At 39.0% G+C, this 22,514-nt stretch overlaps 1 protein-coding gene across 1 annotated transcript in view; it reads right to left on the bottom strand.

Annotated features, from left to right (window-relative positions):
• The window catches only part of MCC (MCC regulator of WNT signaling pathway), a 183,250-nt gene extending 162,209 nt beyond the window's left edge, over positions 1-21,041 (bottom strand). Inside the window, 3 exon segments of the mRNA XM_059492528.1 lie at positions 6,162-6,409; positions 20,675-21,023; positions 21,026-21,041. Of these exon segments, the coding sequence (XP_059348511.1) occupies positions 6,162-6,409; positions 20,675-21,023; positions 21,026-21,041 (613 nt within the window).
• Between the last annotated feature and the right edge of the window lie 1,473 nt (positions 21,042-22,514).

The raw sequence follows: 22,514 nt of genomic DNA, 5'->3' as shown, positions 1-22,514 counted from the left end.
TCAGGAACAGCAGCTTTCTGTTTCCCCAGTTCTACCTACTCAGCTGCCTGTCCTTCCACTCTCCTCTCAAAATGTTAAGGTGTATGGTAATTTCAAGGGCATTTGGTGTCAAAGCGTCAAACACACTGAATTCCTGTAACTTTTATGGAAGGCACAGAGGCGACTGACTCTGCTAGTGCTTCTACTGGGGAAGGTAGCACAATGCAATGCTCAACCTTGACTGGATACAATGGGGGGAGGGGGGATGGGGGGGAGAGAGGAAAAACCCCTGCATGGAAGGAAGGAAACTTCAGGAAAGCAAGAAGAGTTTATTCCTCATACAATGGAAGGGCAGGATGTGATACTCCAGGTGGCAGGCCATGGTGAACACTAAAGACTTGCACGTGTTCAGAGGCTCAGTCTGGCAAGACAGGGGTAGAGGGAGTGAAGCCATGTGGGTGTGAGCCAGTGCAACTATCTCTAATTCTAAATCCCTGAACTGAAATTTAATATGCAAGCATTGTTACATGATCACTCAGACTCTACAATCTTCTCTAATAATTTTCTTCTCACTGTGCTAAGGGACAGAATTATCATTTAACAATAAAGTCTTGTCTAATACAGATTAGCTGTTCTTACATTTTACAAATATTCAAACCAGAAGAAAGATTCAACCCAGTTTGCTTTTGTATCAGACACCAGGGATCCCTGCAGGGATCACTTCTATCCTGTAAAGTTTCCCTGGTGTTTAATGCATACTATATATTATGATTTTAGTAAGATTCATCAGCTGTCAATTATAAACCTCCAGAAATTCAGGTTCATTTGTAAGGATGCTCATGGAACTTAAATTCTCTGTTTATTAAAGAAAAGAAAAGTTACCTATATTCTGCTGCTTTGCACAAAGACAGTGGTATCAAAAGATTATTTACATGTAATAAACTAAACCACTTACAGTTAACAGAAGTTTGTATGCATTTAAATTTGGCAGAAACTCAAAGCTTTTCTAGTTAAACATATCTAAGGGTGAAACTTTGCTTATAAACTTCAAGAAAATCTGCAGCATGCCTTTGTGTCCATATGAGCTCTGTAGTTTTTAATTAAATACAGCATAAATAAATGTAATCAGTGCATCAGTTTCACAAAAGCAATTTATTTGCAGTAAGATCAAACATGGAATTAATGTAAAACAAAAATAATATTTTTTCAGTCCCACTAGTCTGCCTCTCCTATTTACCCATAAGCTTAATTTAAGGCTGAATTCCTACCATTCCTTTGATTATTTCTCATGCTTGATCCACTATGCAAATAAATTATCATAGCAAGTTTTCAGGGGACTTATTTTCAGTAAAGAAAGGGGAATTGGCTATGAATTAATTCCTAAGTACTAACCTACAGCCAAAAATTGGTAAAGGACTCTTATATTCATGACTGTTTATCTAGAATATGAAATGAGATCAATAAATACATGCAGTTACAGGAAACCAAGAATTTACTAATAAATAGTGCCATTTCTTGTTCATCTGCCATGTCAATTGGTGCTAGAAACAGGCAATTTTTTATCAAGGGGAAAAAATGGCCATTTTACTCCTTGCAAAGAACTTGACAGATCTATACAATGCATAATACAGATAATTCTAATGCTAGCTTTTATAAAAGACATACAAAGCTATACAACACTGAAAAGGCTAACACAAGCCACAACTGTTCAGGCAACTCCCTGCTTTAAATATTAGAGATGTAGTTCTGCTGCGTTGAAGTTTTTATGTGCCAAGCAATCCGCCTCCATCACTCACTACATTATTTAGACAGATTTACTCTACCCTATCATAGCCCTCACTCTCCATAGCTGGACAGATTTGATCAGTAACAGATTTGATCAGTAACTGACATTCTTCCTCCATTTCCTACTGAAACGATATACTAAAGAGTTAGGTCACATTTGGTGACTGCAAGATTCCAGCAACACTTTCAGAAGTTATTTTATTAATTTCTTAAAATTGTAACTTAAAATTCAAGAATGTTAACAGAGTTTACATTCCATTTCACTTATTTGAAAATAACTGGTTATTACTTGCAAATTATTGTTAACATTAATAGTGTAGGATAAGAATGACAACACATTATAACAACTTTGAATTACTGATTAATAAGTATCAAAAAGCCTAATTCTAGTAACTTAGAAAACTTCCTTTTTTGTGCACTTGAATAAAACATCAAACTTTTAAATCTATACATTCATTTGCTCTTTAGGATGGTAGATATGGATGCAGGCTTGGCTTACTGAGGACATACATGAGTGATTATTAATAAATCTGAGTCCTGTACCTTGATTAAAAGAGTCAACCAATTTCCTCATTCCTGCATCCCATCTGGAAACACAGGCGTAAACATTTGTTGGGCAAAGTTGGACCAAATTATTTGAAAAATCTTATCAATGATAAAACAGATGGATGAGACGAAATTCAACAGTAGATTAGATGCAATTACTTGCAAATTTTTTTCCAGGCTATGATCTTCATAACGAAAAGCAAAACTTAGAGGCAACAAAGGTTTTTTGTTTGGTTGGTTTTTTTTTAAGGAATTTGGAACAGTTCCAAGAAAAGGTAGCACAAAATGCTGCCTAACTGGTGATCTCTGCACAATTACATGCAAACTTGCAGTGTATAAACATTCATGTCAGAGGCTGGATTCCTTTGTTTCAGATCATCAGGACACCTGCTACTCAATAACAGTCAAAAGAGTTTTGAAATGCTGTCATTTATGTGCCCCACATCAATATACGATATCAGCTTTAAATATCATCAGCAGCTCATACCCGACGTAGAAATTAGTCTTGAAAAAAAGGTCTGTAAACTATCTTTGAAAATAAAGTTTAATTAAAAGTGTTTTGACCAGAAAAAAAATGCTAACACAAAACAAAACACAAAAAAAGAACATCGACCAAGCTCATGTTTGAATTTGTACATGATATCTCTTGTCTCAAGCAATACTTAGAAAGCAACAGCAAAGACTCAATAATAACATAATCAATTCTTTGATCGCTATTGAGTATATAAATGAGCCCTCAAAGACATGAAAGGCACAGAAACATCAGGAAGGCACAGAAAGACACAGGTCATAATTCAAGCTTGACAGCAAGTGTAATTCCTCAGCTGCCATTATGTTCATACCGCAGGATATGTTTATATCACAGAAATGTATTGCAGCACTGTTTCCTTGACTCTTTGAAAAGAAAGCTATGTAGAACTTCTTGAACAGTGCTGCCACAGTGGTTTTCATTTACAACCAAATAAAAATCAGTTGCATCCTAAATGCTCAGCTTTAGTATTTCCTCCCATCCTTTTTTTCAGGGGGGAGCATCTCGGTATGTTTTCTAAGATTCTTGCAAGAGTCAAGGACAAATCCCATAATTACCCATAGCTCTAGAAGTACAGCGCAGTAAGATAGTCACACTTGATCAGCAGAGCAAAATATATCAAGGCAGGAAATTCAAACATCTTCTGATCTTAACTTTTGTGGAAAAAAGAGGAAAGGAAAAATGGGTTCACTCACCAGCTTCAAAAATTAATTAAATTATTCTTGTAAAACTAACAGCAGCTGAGGAATAGGGGGAAAAAAGTAGTTGGGATTGACTTCTATACACTAATAAATTTGGAAGTTCATCTATAAATAATTTTGGCAGCAATTAGTAAGATTCTTCATGGGATAAATTTTGAGAGTATTATGTTGGCCGTTCTCTTGTCAAGTTTAAGAGATGTCTGTTACCTCTGATTATTACAAATCATAATTACTTAGCTGGCTTGTCTAAGAAAGAAGATTTTAAAGCCCAGAAATCTGGTCAGCAAACAGGGAAGCTTTGTATAGCCATCCGAGGGCAGAACAGCATCTCTATTTTGCAGAAGAATACAAGTCTGGCCACACCAAAAAAGCAGGCAACAGAAGGTAATTGCATGAGCAAAGGGAACACACAACATCCTTAAAGAAAACAAAAAAGGCACAAACTTGGTTTTGAAATACTGTCTGACAGCTCCAGAAAGAGATTCACAGGCTGGAAATCAATTGAGCACAAGGCTTAGAAAAATTTCACTACAGAAAGTGATGGGAGAAATGGGCATAGGAACGACAGAGTTTTGCAATTCAAGGATATATATGAAAAAAGTATAAACAGAAGAAACACTAACAACGAACTACCTCTATAACAAAATATTACTATGAAGCTATAAAACACGAGATGGAAGATAAACAGAGCTATGAAACAGATTTGCTGTACTGAGAAGCCAAAATGAAAAGCCAAGGAGGCTGAGACGATAGGATAAGGGAATAGTACAGTCTATTTATAAAGCAAAACAATAAGGAGTTCACCAAGGATACAAAGTAAACAAGGAAAATTTGAATTTCTGAGATGACTAGCCAAACACACATGCAAAGTGACTATAAGACAGAACATGCTAATCCCATACCTTAAAAGCTAGTAAATAAGTAAATTAATAGATCAAACCACCAAAATCAAACCATGCCCAGTTTTACTTTCTATGAAGCTGACCACTTACAAGATAAAGACAGGTGTGACTGATCAGTAAAGCCCTACTATGGGAGCAGGATTAGAGATGGGCCAGGGTGATGTGCCCATGAAGCTCAGGGAAGGATGTGGGCTGGGACTGATCACAGCTCTTGCAAAAAAGCTGGCTTGACCTCAACACCAAGAGGGTGTACATAAACCATAAACAGCTGAGAGAATCAACTGGTGCTGTATTTCTCCCTGAGTTCAGTAAGAGTGTGAATGTCTCCCTGAGTTAGCCAAGCCAGTGTGGAGTACTTGCCTACAAAGCTCAGCCTCACTGGTATTGTGATTGACTTGTGCCCTGCAATTGCTCTCCTCTGTTATGTGTGACTTGTATTGTTTTCAGTATGCTTTGCATCCACGCTGCTAAAACAGAAATCCATGTACCATCAACTACTTTCAAATAAATAAATAAATCTGACGTTAAACATTTTACCAGGCAACAAGTCAATAACATGACATTGACATAACCCTGACATAACATGAGAAGCTGGAATAGCATAACTCTCCAGATCTATGAAGTACATCCGACAATAAAAAAATATTGTCAAATTATTTTAAGACACTTCAAAGAAAAACGATTGGGAAGACTAATTAGGAAGATTTCCAGTTTAAAAAGTGTTTTAAAACATGTAGGCTCATATAGCCCAAAGAAAAGGTTGAGGAGACATAGCTCCAACTAAACACCATCAGAGGTTGATGCTGTTTTTGTGAAGAATGGACACAGGTCAGTTCCATGGTCACCAGCCAGCAGTCACTTATAGCCAGCATGCACCTGTTGTAAGGAACTGGGGAATGGACAGCATCCTCAGCTTTTTCCACAAAACACCACACTTTGCCATCTTTGACCCCAGAATCTGTGTCCTTTAGTCTCTTCCATTTCTTACATGGTGAAAGGAAGCATTCTGCAGGTATTAACATTTCTGACCTAATGCTGACTGGTCATAGTGCTATCAAGGACTGTGCTCAATGACACAGATAATCCCTTCCTACATCCTGTTTTCCTGTGGATGGAATAGCACTTTTTCTTTTTTTTTTGTTTGTTGGTTTGAGTTTTTGGGTGGGGGGTGTGGTTTGTTTTTGTTGTTGGTTTCTTTTAGTTTGGTTGGTTCTGGTTTTTGATTTTGTTAGTTTTCAACCAGATGGAGAAGTATTTTTGTATTCTCTAAATCATAGGGTTCTTCCAGCATTCAGATCTCACTAAGTGGAACAATTTTTAAAGCATCCAAGAAACATTAGTTCCTACCCTGTATTATGACTGGAACCAATATTAAGTCTTCCCTCATTTTTCAGTTTTACCTACATACCTGCCTGAGCTTTACACAGAACAAAGAACTCCGTGGATCTTCAGTTACCAGCCCATACCCTTCCAAGGGAGTCTGTTCTCTTGTGCAATTCACATTTTTAGAAGAGAATGCTCTGCACACATTCTAGTTTACATTCTGATGACAAGTCTGCATCCATTACAACAGCACTCTAGTATATGATGAAATTACACAAAGGCAGATTCCCAAAGCCCTGTAGGGGCAACCCTAATGCCAGTGAAATCAGTAACAAACATCCCACAGTTTACCTTTTGTTAAATTACACCCACAGGACATTTAAAAGTCATACCTACCTAAACTGTTATTGCTGCTAGTTGGCCAGGAAGCTACTCTATCCCTTAACTTTTTCTTTTTACAAGAATCATCCAACTTCAAAGAAAGATCCACTTCCTCCTTCTTGATTTCCTGTACCAGTTCCATGCGGCACTGACTAAAATCCTGGAAGGAAATTTTTCCATTTTCATCTGCTCCCAGCTGGTGCATGATCTCTGCAACAGACGCCTCCATATTCAGCTGGCGGCACACCATCAGCAAGTCATTCCTAAAGATATTTTTAGAGGGAAAATGGGGGTGGGGGAAGATTGGAAAAGTGGGAATAGAGAAAACAAAAAAAAAACAAAACAAAACAAAACAAAACAAAACAAAAAAAAAAAAAAAAAAAAAAAAACAACTTAGTTTCAAAGAAAAGGAATACTAGCCCTGTCTAATCTGGATACACATTAATGCACAGGCATTTAAAACCAATAAGCCAACTACTGAAGGAAACAAAATCTTGAAACAATTTCTCCAGCATGTGAATGATGCATATTTATCAAATGACAAATAAACACATTCTAAATAAAATGTAGGCAAACCAATTCAACGAGATCTGAAGCAACTGCTGCTCTACGCTACCAAATCTTCTGGGTGTGCAATTCTCTCTGATTAGAAACTCTTTTTTTAAAAAATTTCTACTTTGCTACTCTCACATTTCACTGCTTCCTTTCTGCCATCCTTTTCTTAAACACTTTTTGAACTGGATTGCACAGCACTACCATACCAATTTATACTACAAATAGCATGAATGTGTTTCTATGTTATGGTTTTTTTTAAACAGCATAAAAGCATATAGCTTATTTGTGTGTTGAACAAAATCTTTCAGTAGAAGGGAGGCAAAGGAAATGTGTAATATTACTATTATGTGAATTATTAGTAGATTTACTAGTATTATTATTTCATTACTAGTATCAGAGTATCATTCAGAAGGTTTCTGTGAAAACATGATACATTGAAATACTCAAAGTTCTCACATGAAGAGCTTCAATGAAGTAATTTATTATCAGAATCAAGGCCCACTCTATCTAGAGAAAGAAATTGTACATTAGGTGGAGCTCTGTAAGTCTCTTCTATGCAGAAATTCCAGAGCTGGAGAAACAGAATTCTTGTCATAAAATTGGATAATAATGATCATAGTAACAAAAGTAATAGTAATGATGATGAGAATGATGATAATAATGACAATAATAATGATGATGATAATAATAACAACATAATCATGAAGTTTAAAAACAAACAAAACCCCAACAAAAATATCAGAAAGCAACCAAATCTCTGCTTATGACAAGAAATAACTTTATTACAGAAGAATTAATCACACAGGCCAAACATAAGCTATTGTTACTTGCAGTTCAGTTTTTGCTCAGTTTTGCTCTTAGATTTGAATCTGAACAATTAATAAATAATCTCCATGGCTCAGTTCCTTGTTTTTAAAAGTTAAAACAACACAAATACAATCTCAAGGATGTTGCAAAGAAAAATAAGGATGAGAGCACATTCAAATTTTTACCTGGGGAGTGACAAATACAATTCAGCTATATCTATTTTCTTAGAACAGATCAGACATAGCCTCAGATTGAGGGACTCTGCAGAAGTGTGCTAATTTTGAAATGAGTACCAGGAGAAACAGTGCAGGGTGATTGCCATAGGATTCCAGAACACAGGTCAGTTGCCCTGGCTCCAGAAGAATTAATCTGCTATACTGGGGGGCAGGAGGAGGCTGTGGCACTAGTAGCACACCTTACATGGCCCTGCTCATGACAATTGTAAAACTTCTATTTCACTACAGCCCACAGGGATGTGTCCAAACCCAGTTCTGGTTCCCTACAATCTAAAGGTGTTACACAAATGCAAACTGATTTATAAAGGAAATCTCTCAAAGATTGTTCCACTACATAACACCAAGGAGAAAACACATATTTTCTTAAAACAATTTAAAACATCAGCTAGTAAAAAGGTATCATAATTTTGCCAGGAAACATTTAATCCTCGCTAACACAACTTGCAGGCTAGGTGCAGAAATACCTTTGAAGAGGGAAGTCAAAATTTTAAATGCAGCCAAGCTCCCTAGAGGCAAATAGAGTACATAAACAGTGTCGGAAAACCTGTTCCATGCAGTGGTGTCATGAGTCACTTCTAGACCAATACTGTAGATAAACAGTAATCTATTTGAAGCATTCATTTTGAAATGACTAACCTAAAAAGGACTGACCACCAGAGGACTCAGAGGCAATAAGAAGTTGCTGATCTAAAAGATGTACTAAAATTACTCCAGATCACTTCTGTTCTTGGTAGGAGGCTGTTTAGTTTAGGTCCCTGGTGCAGCCACCACTCTCCAGAGCATCCTGGACCCACTGCTCCATTTGCTCTGACTCTCACAGCAAGTCAAGCCCCTCACTACTTAAACCACAGAATCAGATCAGCTCTGCAGCTTTGACTTTTCTATGAGCAACTGCAGGCAAATAATCCTAGCAGCAATCCCAGAACTGCTAGTCTGCAGTCAGAAAAGCTCACAGAATGACACCTTTTGTTTGTAATAAAATTCTAACAGAGTTCTAGATGGGTAAAGAAATTATAAGGTAAGAGGCTCCAAGCATCACAAGGCAGGCTGCATCAAAATGCTTACTTCTCAATCTGGATGAATAGAAGTAATGCACAATAAATCCAAAGTCATCTGAAATGCCAAGAAAGCAGAAACCACAGTGAGTGTGTATCACAGAAGCCCTCTATGACACTATAACCTCTGGCAAAAAAAAACCTCTCAAGGTTAGCACCCAACTACAGAGAGCACTTCGGAAGGTTATCAGATTAAAAGACAATGTTCACTGCTGTCTGAAAAACATGAATAAAAACAACGTCCTCACCTACACGGGGAGCTGGATGGAGAATTTATGTAGTTTTATGGTCCACCCAAGGCCTGATACATATCTTGACTTTACAGAATGGAAGAAAACTGTTCAAGAAGTTACCTAGTAGATGGAAATACATAGTAGGTAGACTAAGAAAGAGGACAAACACCCACAGTAGTTCTTACTTAATGTGTTTTCTTGAAGAAATAATTTCCAGAACCAGCAACAACCACAAAAAAGGAATTTCTGTTGTCTCATGAATTTAGCCTTGGAAACAGATTTCATTACCTTTGTCATTATCTAAACAATTACATCTCCACAGATCTTTTCACACAGAAATACCTTAAGAGGTTATTTTTTTGCTCTCCAATTTCCTCAATTATTACCAATTTTGACGGTTTAACAATACAGAAGCTATTACTTTATCAGGCACGGATCATCCTGATAAGACTAAGTCAGCATTTCCATATTATCTTAAAAGATAATTTCCATATTATCTTTTAAAGGAAGTGGTAGGGCAAGACCGAAGTTACAGCTTATGAAGGAATAATGAGGACAGCTTTAGAATTGCTGGAATTTTCCACCTACTGCAACCTGGATGTCCTTACAAAAGGGCAAAGAATGAAGAAACACAAGTTTCCTGCAACAATATATCTACCTGAAAGTTATTCTTAAGAAAAAAGGCCCCAAGTTCCCATGTCAGCTTAATAAACTGCTTCATGACCATCACTGCTATTCATACATGGAACAACTGATAAATTGATGTGTAAACAATTTTTATGTGTATATTTGGAATACTGTCTGCATTCCTAAATAAAATGTATTTTGTTTCAGGAGTATTTTCTTTGGGTTTACCTCCTAGTGTCGGACTATGTAGTAGTATTAATCAACCCTTTTTAAAATGAAAGTATAAGATACACAGTAACACCCATGTCATTCACTTTTAATGTAAAACTCCATTTCCTTATGGCTGTCCCAATGCTCCCTATTTTCTGTGTATCAAAAGCATTGTCAGCACCGGGCCAATAGTTGTAAATGAGCCATTTCAGTGAAGCTGATGTGTTTGGCAAGGCATGAGTAATGTGAGGCAGGATGGGATGGAGAACAGGCACATCAGCTGGACATGCTTGTTAAAATGCTGAGCAGCAATACTGTTGATACTGGGATCTGAAAACTCACGCTGAAGCTTCAGTTTTAACATCTCATTGTGATCAGGAAGGGAATTCATGCAGATGGATTTTTTCATGCTACATGAAAAGTTAGGAAGACGTAAGAGCATTGACTGACATTTGATAGTTTTATAGGACTTTTTTTCTATATTTGTGCTCATTTATGAAGGAATTAAAGCAAAGTGTAAACATAAAGTTGAAAGAAATGGGGGGGAAAAGGTCACTAGATCAGACAGTAGTCCCACAAGGGGATATTTACTCTGTAACCACTGAGTTCTGTATAATAGAAGTCTATATGGCACTATAAGGGACCTTGCACATTTGCCTGATTATAAGCACAAGACACAAATTGTGTAACTCAGCAGACAAACTACTAAACAGAGAAAAACAAGCAAGTAAGACCTACCAGTGCAGAAAACATACCAGACTCAAAAAAAAGGATTATCATTCATGGATAGGTGTCTAAGCTGCTTTTTAAGAATGCCACAACATCCACATGTGCTCTGTCCTAGCACTTCGCTGCTCTCTTCTGCAAGTTTCCTTATTTCAATTCTCTCAGATAGAATTCGGATTGTTCCTTCAAAAAGGAAGTTAACACACTGTTTTCTGCCATTACAGTGGGTAAGAAAAGAGTCTTTACATATTTAAAGCCCGTAATCAGATGTTCCACCTTCTTTTGAGTAAAGAACCTCATTTTTTGTATCTCCAATCATCATAAGCTGCTCTTGTCTTTCCCTAAATGATTCACCAACTGAATGGATGACAGCACACAGAACTAGACACCAGCTTAAAGCATACACTGAAAAGAGACTAGAAGGTAAAAGCAGAAGTCCTGTTCTGCAACAGAACAATTCTGTTAGTTCAAGTTAAACTTGAGAACCATCATAAATCTCATGAAGTTTTACATCTAGCACACATCCTGTATGTGCACCACCAAATGTGTTAATGTCTGCTTATTCCTACTTTATGTCACTTGATTTGTTTTCAAGCAATAGCTTCATCTGTCAGCAGCAATTGTGACTCTTACCCCACAGCAAGTCTCCAATTTTCCTTAGCTTGATGTCATCTCAAATTTAAGAAAATTTACCCATTATCATGTCATCCTTATCACTAATCTTTAATAATGCTGATTGATTTGATCCAGGCCATCCTGCTGATTTCAATTTGATATAGTATTTTATTTGTCAACCAAAGCACAGGTGTCTAATGAGCTCCAAGTATAGCTCAGAAAAAAAAACCCGAACAAACTGAAGCCTCAGTCTAGTTCCTTGGCTTTGCCTACAAGTGTCATAAAACAACACCAAATGCCTTAAAATAGACAAGACAAAGGGCATCCCTTGCTTCACTCCCACCACAAATGGGGGATACTAGTTCTAGATTAGATTAGTTCAACCTAACTTTTTCTTAACAAATCCATATTCAGCAAGTTGTCTGTTCACTGACCACCATCTCAGCACACTTTTAAAGAAAAGCAGCATATTTTATCTTTCCCAATTTCTGTTCTGTCTTTCAGAAGAGCTCAGGGAAAAAGAAAGGAAATAATTCTGAGGTTGTCTTTAGGATTATTATACCAAAATCTCCAAGTACAACTAAGTAAAATAAATCCAAGCACTCTTCAACTTCTTTCTTCCCTCTCCGTCCAAGGTATTTGTTACCAGTCCTATCTGCAGGAACAATCTTACTACATGAGTTATTTTCAATGTAGAAAGCAAATCAAAACAAAACAAAAATCTCGTATGTCTTAGCATCATCAGCAGTTCACTGACTCCCTCTCTTGGGTACTCTTTCTCTGGTTTTTCTGTCACTTTTTCAAAACTGTTTCTATATTGTGGAACAATTTTACACTTGAAATTCCCTGCTAGTTTCAATTTCTGCATATTCCAGAGCCTGTTCACAACTAACTTGCGACTTGATCCAGATCCACAACACTGAGCACCGTCAGGAAAAATATAAGGTTAACAATCAGCCAGCCCCAAAACCCTGTGTGGGGGTTTATTTATTAATATATTTATTCATAATTCAACCATCTGAGCTTCTGCCTCCCAGCTCTGTCCTGCCTTGGCTGCTTCTCACAATACTATTGCAAGCATGCAGCCTACGCCACCACCCCTTCCTCTGGGGAAGCAGGGGATGGTTCCCTCCTCACTTCCCCACCTCAGCATGTCTGTGTGTGTCTCTCCCCCATTTCACACTAGATATGGACAAGACAGCCAGCCTCTCTGGCTGGTAGGTACCTCTTTTGGAGGTACCTCTCAGAACAGAAACATTATGTTACAGATAACACAACAAATACATATTCTACTTACTCGAAATAGCTTAAACTTTGTGCTCTGATCACTACTCTGTACTGATAGCACAAACTGCATGTCTCAACCTGCGAGGGCAGGGCGTCCCCTCTTTGCCTGAGGGTCTCATCTCTGGAGATTGAACTGTTGCAGGCAAACAAAGGTCCACCTGTTAAAGGAGAAGCAGAGTTTGTCAATAGAATCTCTGCCATTCTATGCTTTCTGTTATGCTTCTTTTCTTTGGTTTCAAATATACTGCTAATACACAATTCAACCTACTGACTCTTCCACATGGTTAGGAACTATCAGGAACACAGTTTTCATTCAGAGATGGTCTGGTCTCTGCTACCTGGCTTACTCTCAAAAATTACATACAGGATTTAATCAAATAACCACTAATGCTACATAAATATTGTTCTTTTCTATCAAATAGAAAAAGTATTGCTTCAGAAAAACTTTTAGAAGAAATGAGACATTGACTGTGTTGATTACAATTTAGCATTATGGTGACATTAATTAACATAGGTCAATTAATGCAAAAATCACTGCACTAGGATGAATTCCACACATGTACTATTTATTCTAAAAGATGCACGTGAACATTCACAGTGAAAACACAGTGGATTTGAAAAACTATGTATCCACAGCATAACTTTTCCTTCAGATGCCTTTTGAAGCCCATCCTTTGGGCAACACTCAATTAGACACAACACAAGCCTTGTTAATGCCTTTCATCTACCACCTGAGATACCTGAATCTCAATAAAATCTCTCTTGTCCTTTTACACTTCTAAAAATTAATTAACTTTTAATGAGATTTCTTAGCTCAGATCTTTTGAGTGATGCATGTTTAAAAATCAAGAGGACATCACGAGAGGGACCACAACTAACCCTCAATCTAGTTTCTTACCCGCCTCCACCGTCCTGTGCCAACATTAAAAGTCACACAGCCAGATAAAGTTACAACCATAAACTGGCCATGCTGCAAATAAATACTTCTTACTGAACTAGCACACAGCTAAGGCAATTCTTTGAACAAATTCTAGTGCAAACAATGAGAAACTTCAGGACCATGCACAGCAGATCATCATCTGGCAGAACACGCTGACTTAAAAAAATCATGAAACCCTCTGCTAGCTATTCACAATTCATTGTGTAAAGAGTGCAGGTGCACAGATTAGGGGTATATATTTGCAAGTAAAGCCAGGTGCCCAAGTATTTTGTGAGGTTCCTTATTCCCAATCAAAACATGTATGACCTGCTGCTTTAATCAATGTAAGGTAATCTCTAGCCTACCCCAGCAGAGACAAAGAGACTTTTAAAATAATCTTGGAATCCATCCACAACTACCAGCAAAGTACTTGCACGTGGCACCCTCAAACAATAAATAAATACAAGGAGTTAACAGGAAGAACTCTTCTCTCATTCAAGTGCCTCCCAACTCAGTCAACCCATCCAGGAATTTCAAACAATAGGTTTTGGCAAATTAATTCTGAAAACATAAAGTTGCTCGCTAGGATCATGAGCTCACCAACAATGATTAAGGAGAGTGCCAACTGCCTTCTCTGCTGTACACAGAAGATGCAATCACACATGAGCTAAACAAAACCAAGTATCTACCATCCCAGTCATACTGCTAGAGCAGCCACCAGTAGCTCCTGTGTTATAAACCCAGGGCCATGGAGTTGCTAGAAAGACCAAGCACCAAAGCATCTTATGAGGGTCCAAGCTCCCTGTCATCCTTGGGGAAAAAGAAACAGAGTATATTTGTGAAGTTGATCTTTCAGAATTGCCACCAAGAAACCCAAAAAAACACAAAGCAAAAAAAAATCCCAGTTTAACAATTACTCTTTTTTTTGGTCAGAAAACGGAAATTACTGACTTTAAAGAGTGATTAACTTCTCTTACAGTAACAACCCAATTAACATGGTATTTGTAACAATATCAATTAAAAAATCAATAACAAAATTAATAAATATAACAAAAAACTTCACTGCTTAGAAGCCAGCTGGATGGTAACTTTTAAAGGGATCAAAAAATTTGACATTTGTATTTTCAAGTGAATTACTGTTTGGTCAGTTTTTCCACAGTACAATCTATCTGGACAACAAGGTCCTAAGAAAGAACATACAGTAATACAAACTTGAGATAAATACTTTAGTCCCTTTTACCAGGCTGATAGTGCCAATGGGGAAAGATAAAAGCAATATATAAAACACACCAAGTAACTTCACTAACTTTGAAACGTTAACAGCTCCAGCTAAAACACCCTTCAGGTGTTTGATGTTTACATAAGAACTGGAGTGCTAACCAATTAAAAAATGCAATATGTTCAGATAATTCAAGTTTGAATACATTCCTTTGACTGTGTACCAGCTGTAAGAAATACAGACTTTGAAATACATAATCCCTTAATGAATGTTGATTCTTGGTGTATTTTCTAGACACAATATTTAACAAAGGGGATACCTTTTTCTTCATCCTAAACTAAGTATGTCTCTATGGCTTCTCATACACATCCATCCTTCAGGCTTTCCCCATAACTTATTCCTTTTTTGGCTATGATGCTCCGAGAGGACCCGTGGAAGACAAGCTGTGGAATCATTGACTAAGGCAAGTCTCAGGAGAAACAGAAAAAACGGAATACAATCATGTGAGAAACAGCACAGTGCTTCCAGTCGCCGTTTTACTCAGGATACAGTAAGTAAAGCTGTATCCATATAAAAGCAATCCTTCAGTTACATGGATCACAAACCCTGTGACAGCCTCCTAATGGAGATGGATGAAGACTAAAACTAAGCCTAAGAACAGAATTTGGGAGCTGAAACTGTTTTCAAGACAAAATTAAGCAGCAGTGCAAGAACAAAGTATATTTTACAAGGGTTTGGGGGGGATGGCTTGGGAGTTTTGGAGATTTGGGATTTCCCCCCACTGGAATTTCTAAAACGAAGCTGGTTTAAAGAAAACACAGAGCAAATAGTCCAGACCTCAAGTGAGTATAAAGTCCTGTATAGAAGCCTTAACTTTTTTAGCTTCACGGTAAGAACAGCTCAGCTATATGAAGAGCCAGACTGAAGGCAAGGACTAAGCAAAGCTTTGTCCCAGTCTTGCTGACATTTTGGAGACTGCTTCAAAATGATGTCTCCTTGTTAGACAGCTGATTGAGGTCAGACTTAGGACTGTACAGTACTGGGATCAAACTCCTTTTGAAATTTGAAATCCCAGTAGCTGCAAAACTAGCAGAATAAATATTATTTCTCTCACAAGACTTCAAAGGCAGTTTTTAATTTCCACCTGTTCTGTTAGAGTTGACATTTTAGAAACCTCTTGCTTGTAGGATAAATAGCTTTATCACTGCCTAGCCTGCTGACATTTGAGCACTCACAAAACACCTTGTTCCTGATACTGCTTTCAACCAGCACAGAATACTCTGCAGAAAGTAGATGCAGAATATTAACTCAGGCCCAAAGTAAGTTTTCAGAGATCCTGAGTGAACATGTTCGCATGACTTCATAAATGGTCATCTTATGGATTAAATAGTGTTTTACCAACAGCGGTAACTGGACTGGTCACAGACAACCCATACTGATTTTGCTGCATTTTATCTGTCCTTAAGTGCTTCAATAGTTCTTCTTTAAATGTTAAGCACAGAAGTTGAAGCACATTAGCAAAATCAAACATTCGAAAAAAAGGTAAATGAAGTGGAAACGTCTGCTGTGGAGAGTTACAGATATCATAGAAGAATAAATCTACTCCCTTAAAAAGACAATGAATAGATTAATACTTTATCTTCTTGAAAATACTGTGTTTTCTCCTCTAACAGCACCACCAGCAGCCACTAGATGCAGAACCAGATGCAGAAACACTGCATGGGGGTGGGGGAGGCGTGCCAAAATACACTCAGCAAGAAAGCCGTGAATGTCCTACTACTGTGATAACCCATTAAAAAGGGAAGGACCAGCCCGTACTTGCAAAGGTTTTGAGCTCCCAAAGCCATGTACCACTGAAACCACTCAGGTAACAAATCAAATCCAACCAGTTCCTTTTAAATGTTTCGTGCAGGGCTACAGAAGGCACATTCTGCATGGCCTTTTAACAGGCTGTATAAGCTCATTACCAAGTTAGTAGGTTTATTGGGTTTTTAACATCTTACTATGTATAGTGGTACTCTACTTTTTCAAGACTTTCTGTAAGATATTGACCAGTGTAAAAAAAATTGTGTACACAGACAACACAGTTCTCAAACAAAACCACAAACAAAACTTAATTCCATTATTGCTAATATAATGACCAAGTTCTAATGAACTAAACACTAGCTTTACCTTTTTTCTTCACAATCCTAAAATTATTTATCCATGCTTAAAAGTTAAAATTGGAAAGCTAGCATATTTTTACCTTAATAATAAAATTAATTTTTTCTTCACCCATTATTTCCACAGCTCATACCTTCATTTTTTTTAAAGCAAAAGTATTTCCTGCAGATTCAAAGTTATCTTTACATTTTGCAGTGTTACAACAGAGTAATCCAAAACCCATTTAGTGACTTCTGCAGTGAAGATGAAATTCATTGTGTGCTAAATAGAATTTCAATACAATCCACATATAATAAAGCTACAAGGCAATTAAGTTTCTGAAGAAGACATTAATCTAGGCTGTCACCCATAAAAACCCAGCATTCAAGGCTAAATATGCAAACAGCATCAAAAAGAAAAAAGAAAAGAAAGCACACGTGTCCTGGACAATTCACCAACCCTCTGAATATGAAAATGTTTATAACTGTAACATCAGATTCCGAAACTTTTCAAAGCAAACAGAATAAAACAAAGGAAAGCAATTACTGTTTTTTCAGTTAACAGTTTTTTGTTAATAACAACACAATCCAGCTACAGCTGCAAAACTAAAGTTATGCTGTAAACTGTGTTTACGGCTGCCTGCCTTCTGCTCTCAGCAACGCTCATCCAGCTGATCTCAAGCATTCAGAATCCAGCCTTAATTGTGGACTGCTTTACAACTGAGTTGCAAAGCGGGAGGGTGGTACTTTTTGGTTGGTTGGTTAGCTCGTTTTTGTGAAACTGCCTCGTGTTGCAGAAGTATGAGAAGAATGCCAAACATTTGCAAGATGTAAAATAATTAAGTTACAAACATTAACCTCAAAAGAATCAAAAGCCATTTCAGTACGAGCCAACAAGTTAAAATTCTGTTCTTTCCTTAGTACTTTTCTCTAGCTGGATGCTGCAAAATTTCAATATGCACATGTCAATGTAATGCTCAGACACGCTGGTTTAGCATATCATATCCCATAGCTCAGTGTCTACTGGATTATAACCACCAATGGCACATCCTTAATTATGCTCTATTGCTTTGATATCATCCTATTTAGAGCCTGGAATTTAATCAGTATCTCAGGTGAGAGCCTGAAAATAAATCAGTATCCCAGGACATGCTCCTCCTCTCCATCTGCGCTTGTACTTCCCTGCTACTATTTAAAGAGGTTTATTAGAGTGTGATGCACGACAAAGCATTTCCACAGCTGAGACACCATGTTATTTCATTAGGAATGCAAACATCTCTTTTCCCCCCCATGCAATATGAACTAAATAAACACACACACACAAAATGCCTGCCTTTGCTGCAAGTATAAAGATGTTCTTTTCCTTAACAGCTCTGTAGCTGGGAAAAAAGAAACCTTATAAACAAACTGCTGCATGTGCTAGGCAAAGAAATGACTGACCAAGCTTCTGGCCTGCAAATAGAAGGGATACGAATTTTTAAATATAAAATTTATACTCAGTAGCACTTGCAAAACAGCAAATTTCAGCCCCATTACATTCAAAATAAGCCAGTGTTTAAAAAGAAGCTTATCCTAGTGATAGGTTATAGATCATAGTCAAGTCTAGTTCTAATACACAAAGAAGGAGATGACTTTAAAGTGCTAGCTTCTGTGTTTTCAGCTCTTTAGAAAGATGCCTGGGCATTTATTGCCATGCTCAGCCTGTTGTGAAAGATATCATGACATGCAGAAGTCAGCCTCCAATCGCCACTGGGGCTGCAAGAAATGCAAAAAAATTTTTGGCCACAAGAATGAGCAAAGAGAAGTCCAAAGAAGCAGGGCAAGAAGAGCAGGAAAGCCAAACAACTGGCTCATATGAAACAAACAAATAAAAAAAAACCCTGGAAAAAAACAAACACAGAAGCCTGACAAAAGGCATGCAGAATATGGCAAGATGAAATAATTTAGTGTAAAAGCAGCCGTACCTTTTTTGCTTTTATTACATTTAAAAGGATGCAATAACCTAAACACTGGAGCTCTATACAACAACAAACCCCCATCTGCTATACTTTCAACAGGGACGCTGTGAGTCCATGAACCTGACAGAGTTGTCTATAATACTATGGTGGTACATACTATAAAGACATCAAAATGCAACTGGACAAGTCTCCTCCTGCATAAGTCACTGCTATAAAACAGAGCATAAGCAAAATTGAGTAACTACAGAATGCAAGAAAGGCATTCCATTTATACAACTCATCACCCAGGCTACCTAATGAAGTAAAGTCACGTCAAAGATAATTTCTTAAACATTCCTTCACTGCTTTGTCACACATACAGAGATATAAAGGAAGACAGTAATTTATAACACCATGTTCTCTGATAAAGGCCACACCAGCTCTGCCTTGAATGCACAACTCCCTTCTGAAGCAACCTTCAACAATGAACCCACCATCTCCTCAAGGATTTTCAACCACCACCCAGCCCTGGGCTTTGCAGCCATTTCATCATGAAATCCAGCGTCTCTACTCAGACACATCCTGGAGTTTTCAACACTGTAGTTCAAGCAACACTCTGAAGAACACAATACAAATCTGGGTCAAAACTTAGCAAATGTGGATTAGTCGATCAGAAATTAGTACTTTGTGTCATTGTAACATCTCTACATGGTCTGCATGAAACACTAAAACATTTAACATTCCCCCAATAAGGTCTTTAAATTATAAATACACTGAGTTCACATTGCAGAAAAAACACATGACAGAACAGAAAAGCAAGTGTGCTCTGAAGAGACAGTGCACAATTTTCGTGAGCATTTCAAGTTTTCAGACATCAGAATAAATTCCATGAAGACCATAAACAAATGGAAAGCGAAGCAGTCTTAGCACACTGGTTGGAAAGTACACATTTTCAAAGTTTATATTTCAAAACCACAACTGTCAAAATAATCATTAGAGTGAGGGGGAGAAAAGAGTGTTCAGGGAGTTGTTTAGATAAGAAATATCACGACCCTTGAACTTTATTTTTAAAGTGACTGCCAGTTGTTACAGATTTTCAACAACTTTCTGGCTCCAAAGAGATGGCAGTGGGGATTCGAGTTTACTTAGCCTTTCTTTGGGGTCATATTCTTAGGTTACAGGTTAAATGGCAGATTTAAGAAATTCCCTCACCGTCCCAGTTCTCTAGAGGCATGTATTAATTGCAGGCAATAGCATTAAGTTTCATTTTGAAAATGCAAGTTTCCACGACCTCTGGTAAATCCCGCCTTCTGCCTTCTGAAGTTCAGTATTTTTTAAAATTATGGCGTGAGAACTCAGAGATACCATTGCCACAACACCAACTCCTGACCAAAACACGCTGCCAGTGCTTCCAGACATAATCATTCCACTATGGCTTATTTCCAAGTATCTACTGCAAATGTACAAGCTCACCCTTCCCCACCACAACCCATCAGCCTGCGTGACACTCCTCAAAGTCTCTGAGGAACAGCAGGGAAATTTAAACCAAACTGTGTAACAAGAATATTGATTAAACCGTACTGACAAAACAAAGTCATAGGATCCGGGAGAACAATATGAGTTTTCTCCTAGATTACCCACCACGAGCTTTTTGTGTGTTTACTTGCAAAAACCACCTGCCCAGGGCACGAGGTGATAAAATACAGGATCAGAGGCACCACCTTTAAGCCTAGGCGGACGTGGAAGTGCTGCGGACAGTGTTCGCCCGCTTTTCCGGGAAGCTCTCGGTGCCGAGGCCCCGCTGGAGGCCCTGGCTCCGGTGCCGGCGGCAGCGAGGCGGGAGCCGCGGAGCTCCCACCGCTGCTCCAACTCGCCCACAAGTTGAGCGCCGGGGAACGCGGGGCGAGGGGAAGGACGGGACGGCTCCGTATCAGCAAAGAGCCGCCTCCCGCTGTCGCTACCTGCTGATGAAGCCATCCCCATCGCCGTCGCAGGTCTGGAAGAGGCGCCTCATCCTCTCCTCCTCGCCCGTGCTGGAGGTATCGGTGCTGCTGCTGCCGGTGCTGGTCACCTCCGCTATAGCGGCTGCCGCCATCATGCGCCCCGCTGCGGAGGAGGAGGAGGAGGTGGGTAAGGAGGAGGAGGAGGCGAGGCTGCCTCGGGCGCCCGGGATTCCCAGTCCCGCCGCGCCTGCAAAGTGCGAGCGGCAGCACAAAGCCGGGGCGGGGACCCTGCCGGCCCCGCACCCTCCGCGGGGCCGGGACCCCGCGGGGGCTCGGAGAGGGGACAGGGCGGCTGAGCCTCAGAGCTCCCGCCGGCGCACGGCATCGTCCGGCGCCGGGATCACGGTGGGACCACCGGGAGCGAGCGACCGGCGTCGCCAGCCCGTGGCCGGCTGCCCTCTGTGCTGGGGGGCGGCGCGACCCGAACCCGCCGCGGGGGTCGCTTGTTGTCCTTGGGCTGGGCAGGGCTCCCTGCTCCGGGGGTGCTGCTTTGGCTGCGGCTTTGGCCGGTCTGTGGAAGCCAAAACTCAGCGTTTTCTGTAGCCCTGCGTTTGCACTCCAGGCTTGATGGGGTACTGGTCAGGTAGAAGCATTCTGAGGTGCAGAGCAACAGCCCCTCTGGACTCATCCAGTTCCCTCCCACTGAAGTCAACAATTCTTTTTCCTGTTCTGAACATTTTGTGACCTATACCCTTCCCTGTCTGTTGGTCTCCTTTTCCTTTAAAGAAAAGTAGGTTTTTTTGCAGTCATCATGTGGCCAGATGAAAAAAACAAAATCGTGCCTTTAGTATCTTTGCCACTCTTCTCAATATCTAATTAAGTTTTATTCAGCGCTTTTAATTCTCATTCCTTTGAAAAGAAGTGATACAGCACCAGCATCAATCTGCTGCTTTATCTCTAACTGGAAATGGCTATTCTGAAACAGTCTAGAACAGCATTTCAGTTTACATACCGCATTATGTTTCTTACTCCATCACGTCACATGATTAATTTGGGTGAACTAATATTTTCCTAACCTATTTCTGTGTTTGAAAAAAAAAGGCCTTGTTATTAAGGACATATTTTGCCCTCATAGCATCAGGTATTATTCTTTTCCTATTAATTAAGTCTTTGAAGATATCCCCTTCATGCCACAAAACCTCTTGATCTTCCTTGTTGCTGACAGGTATGAATAATAATGAATATATATCCAGCAAAGTTATCACACTTGTTGTAAAGTGCCTTTAAAATACATTAACTGATGGCAACAGTTCTAATTGTTAATATTTATTGCATCTTGATTACGCAAGTCATTACAAGGTAAAGAGTTCCTCTGGCATTTTATTAACTAAAACTACTTGCAAGTGTAAGCATGCATACACTCACTCTCATATTGTCTTGGTCTCTGCAGATTTCCAAATTGCGTTGCTCACATTAGTTCTTGCTGGATGACCAGAGCACTGTAGTATGGAGCTGTCCTAGGGTGACGTTATGATGCTTGTATCCCCAGCTGTCTGTTCTGTTTCTGCTGGATATTACATTCTGTGCCTTCAAGACTGACTCTGAGAGCAAAGTGAGAGAAGAAACACAGAGTTTTGTTATCAGCCTCACTCACTCCTTCACAGTCTGCTGGAACACAGAACTCCACTGTTGTTGTCTGGGCATGGACGGGGCAGAACACCGTACTCCTTTTGCTAGTTAGTTAGTTAGTTAGTTAGTTAGTTAGTTAGTTAGTTAGTTAAACTGGCTGAGGCAGTCCGAGTTTTCCCTGGACTGTTTTTCTTTCCCTTTTGGAACCCTTCGACCCTGCTCCAGACTG

The sequence above is a fragment of the Ammospiza nelsoni genome, chromosome Z (genome assembly GCF_027579445.1).
Source record: "Ammospiza nelsoni isolate bAmmNel1 chromosome Z, bAmmNel1.pri, whole genome shotgun sequence".
In the NCBI taxonomy this organism is placed as follows: Eukaryota; Metazoa; Chordata; class Aves; order Passeriformes; family Passerellidae; genus Ammospiza; species Ammospiza nelsoni.
The sequence above is the reverse complement of the archived record's forward strand: the minus strand, read 5'-3'. Positions and strand labels throughout refer to the sequence as shown.